Source organism: Sparus aurata, chromosome 7, assembly GCF_900880675.1.
Source record: "Sparus aurata chromosome 7, fSpaAur1.1, whole genome shotgun sequence".
Lineage (NCBI taxonomy): Eukaryota > Metazoa > Chordata > Actinopteri > Spariformes > Sparidae > Sparus > Sparus aurata.
The window spans coordinates 657,406-659,595 of record NC_044193.1 but is presented as its reverse complement, the minus strand read 5'-3'; the positions used below and the strand labels follow the sequence as shown (position 1 = coordinate 659,595).

At 46.1% G+C, this 2,190-nt stretch overlaps 1 protein-coding gene across 3 annotated transcripts in view; it reads right to left on the bottom strand.

Annotated features, from left to right (window-relative positions):
* Positions 1-2,190, bottom strand: part of otud5a (OTU deubiquitinase 5a) — a 19,020-nt gene continuing 16,830 nt past the window's right edge. For all 3 annotated transcript variants that reach the window (XM_030424229.1, XM_030424231.1, XM_030424232.1), the window contains one exon: positions 1-1,965. In XM_030424229.1, coding sequence (XP_030280089.1) covers positions 1,832-1,965 — 134 coding nt within the window. In that variant the 3' untranslated portion in view covers positions 1-1,831. The remainder of the gene's footprint in view (positions 1,966-2,190) is intronic.

Sequence of the window (2,190 nt, the reverse complement as noted above, 5' to 3'; positions counted from 1 at the left end):
GGATAAGTATGACAATTCTCTTTTTTTTTCTCTCCTTTTCTTATTTGTCGCTTTTTCTCTATGATGATATTGGTCGTGGTCAATTAAACATGCAGCTAAATAAGTCTGATGATGATGATGATGGAGGTAATGGTGGTGAGGAGGAGGAGGAGGAAGAAGAGGAAGACAAAGAGGAGAGAGGAGGAGTTACAGGCCGTGGAGTCTTTGCTGGCTGTGAAGAGACATTTTGTTTCTCAGATAACGATGGAAAGTAAATGTACTTTGGTCGACACAAAATGGCTGCCAGTGGGAGCTGTGAGGATGATGTAGGACATGATTTAACTAATGGTCGCTAAGCTAACTGTAAAGCAGCTTGTTAGCGGTGTTAGGAACCTGGAGACTGCAAGAACAAACGTTTAAACATGATGAGGTGTTAGCTTGCTCGCTAATGAGCATGCTAACACTGCCTCTCTGTCACAGACTGGCAGTCTTTTCAATTATAATAAGCATTCTTCATACAAAATGGCTGCCAGTGGGCGCTATGGGAGATGTAAGAATCAGAACTAAACTATTTATCCAGCAGAAGCTAAGCTAACAGAAATGTGGCTTGTTAGCAGGAAGTAGTTCTACACCTCACAGTTTCCTCTTTAAAGAGCATGCTAGCTTAGCCTACAGGACTCTGAGATACAGTACATTACGGATGGCCGTCGCGTTCAGTTTCCATTAGCTTTCCTCACCTGGCAGGCGCTAACAGAAGGTTAAGTTACTGCTATCTGCAGCTAAGAGCATCGCACGTTGTTAGCGTGTGAACTAGCTTGAGAACATATTAAGACTTCATGTGAGAGACACTGATACAGCCGTCGTTCTCAGTTCTGATTAGCATGGGACTAGCGTTACTCAAACAAAATGGCTGTCGGTGGGAGAAACAATGGGGAAATACTTTTTCTACTGACAGCTAAGCTATCAGCGACACAGATTTGTTAGCATCATTAGAAGGAAGTAGCTTCAAAATATTGTAAGACTTCAGGTGTTAGCATGCTCGCTAAAGAGCATGCTAACTTTTCTGAATGGCCACTGGTCGTCTCTTTCAATTCTGATTTGCATGAAATCGTTTAATTTCGATTTTTAGTTCCCTGCACAAATCGGCTGCCAGTTAAGTTTTGAGAAAGAATGAGTGAGCAGAGCTAATGTTGCTACAGGTAGCTAACTGACTGTAATGCTGCTTGTTAGCAGTGCTAAAAGGAACTAGCTTTAAAACAAGGTAAGACGTTTCTAGCCTACAGGACACTGTTCTGATTAGCATTCCTCACTAAATCCAATGGCCCTGATAGCCGCAGAGCTAACATCCTGTTTCAAACAGAAGGAGATTTGTTGCCACCTAAAGAAAAATATTAAAATGTAAACTGACGATGAGTCTCATCAGTGTCGCCTGTTGAAAGCTGCCCAATGTTCAAATACCAGGACAATGAAATGGCCACTGTGCCACGTCAGCATTAATACTGAGCTCCATCTGAAACCAGAAAATGGGAGGGGGTGATGGGTGACGCTGGATCGGTACTGGTTGGAAGGAGGGTGGTGGAGTAGATGAGACAGAGAGGAGAGGAGGGAAGGGAATGAGGAGGGAGGAGGGAGGAGGGAGGAGGGGGAGGAGGAGACGACAGAATGAAGAGAGCGATGAGCGGATGAGTTGAAACGTCTGGAGAAAAAAACAAGTGTGCATTTCTGTGTCTGATGTTTTATTTCTTCCCTGGTCGGTCTCCTTCTGTGGGTCAGAGGTGGGGGGAGGGGTCAGGATGGTGGAGGGGGGGAGGGGGGTCAAAGGTCATCGTCGTGTTCTCGTGTCAGCTGCCTATCAGCTGCTGTCGGGTGACGGCTCTCTCTCTCGATGCATGGCGGTGCTCTGGTGTTTCATGCTGTCCAGATACTCCTGCTGAGACACGGCCAGCACCGACGCCAGAATCTCATCGTCCTCCCAGTCCGTCAGACCTGAACACACACACACACACACACACACACACACACACACACACAGGCTTATAAAGCACATCTACTGACAGCTGTGTGTTGTGTCAGAACAAATTACACTTCTGGTTTGTCGCCTGACAGGAAGTCGTGTCACGCTGCGTCCAACACGCCTCTGTGTGAGTCCGCAGCAGGACCAGGCGGATCATCGGACCTGATATTCAACATTTTTTCTGATTATCAGTATCA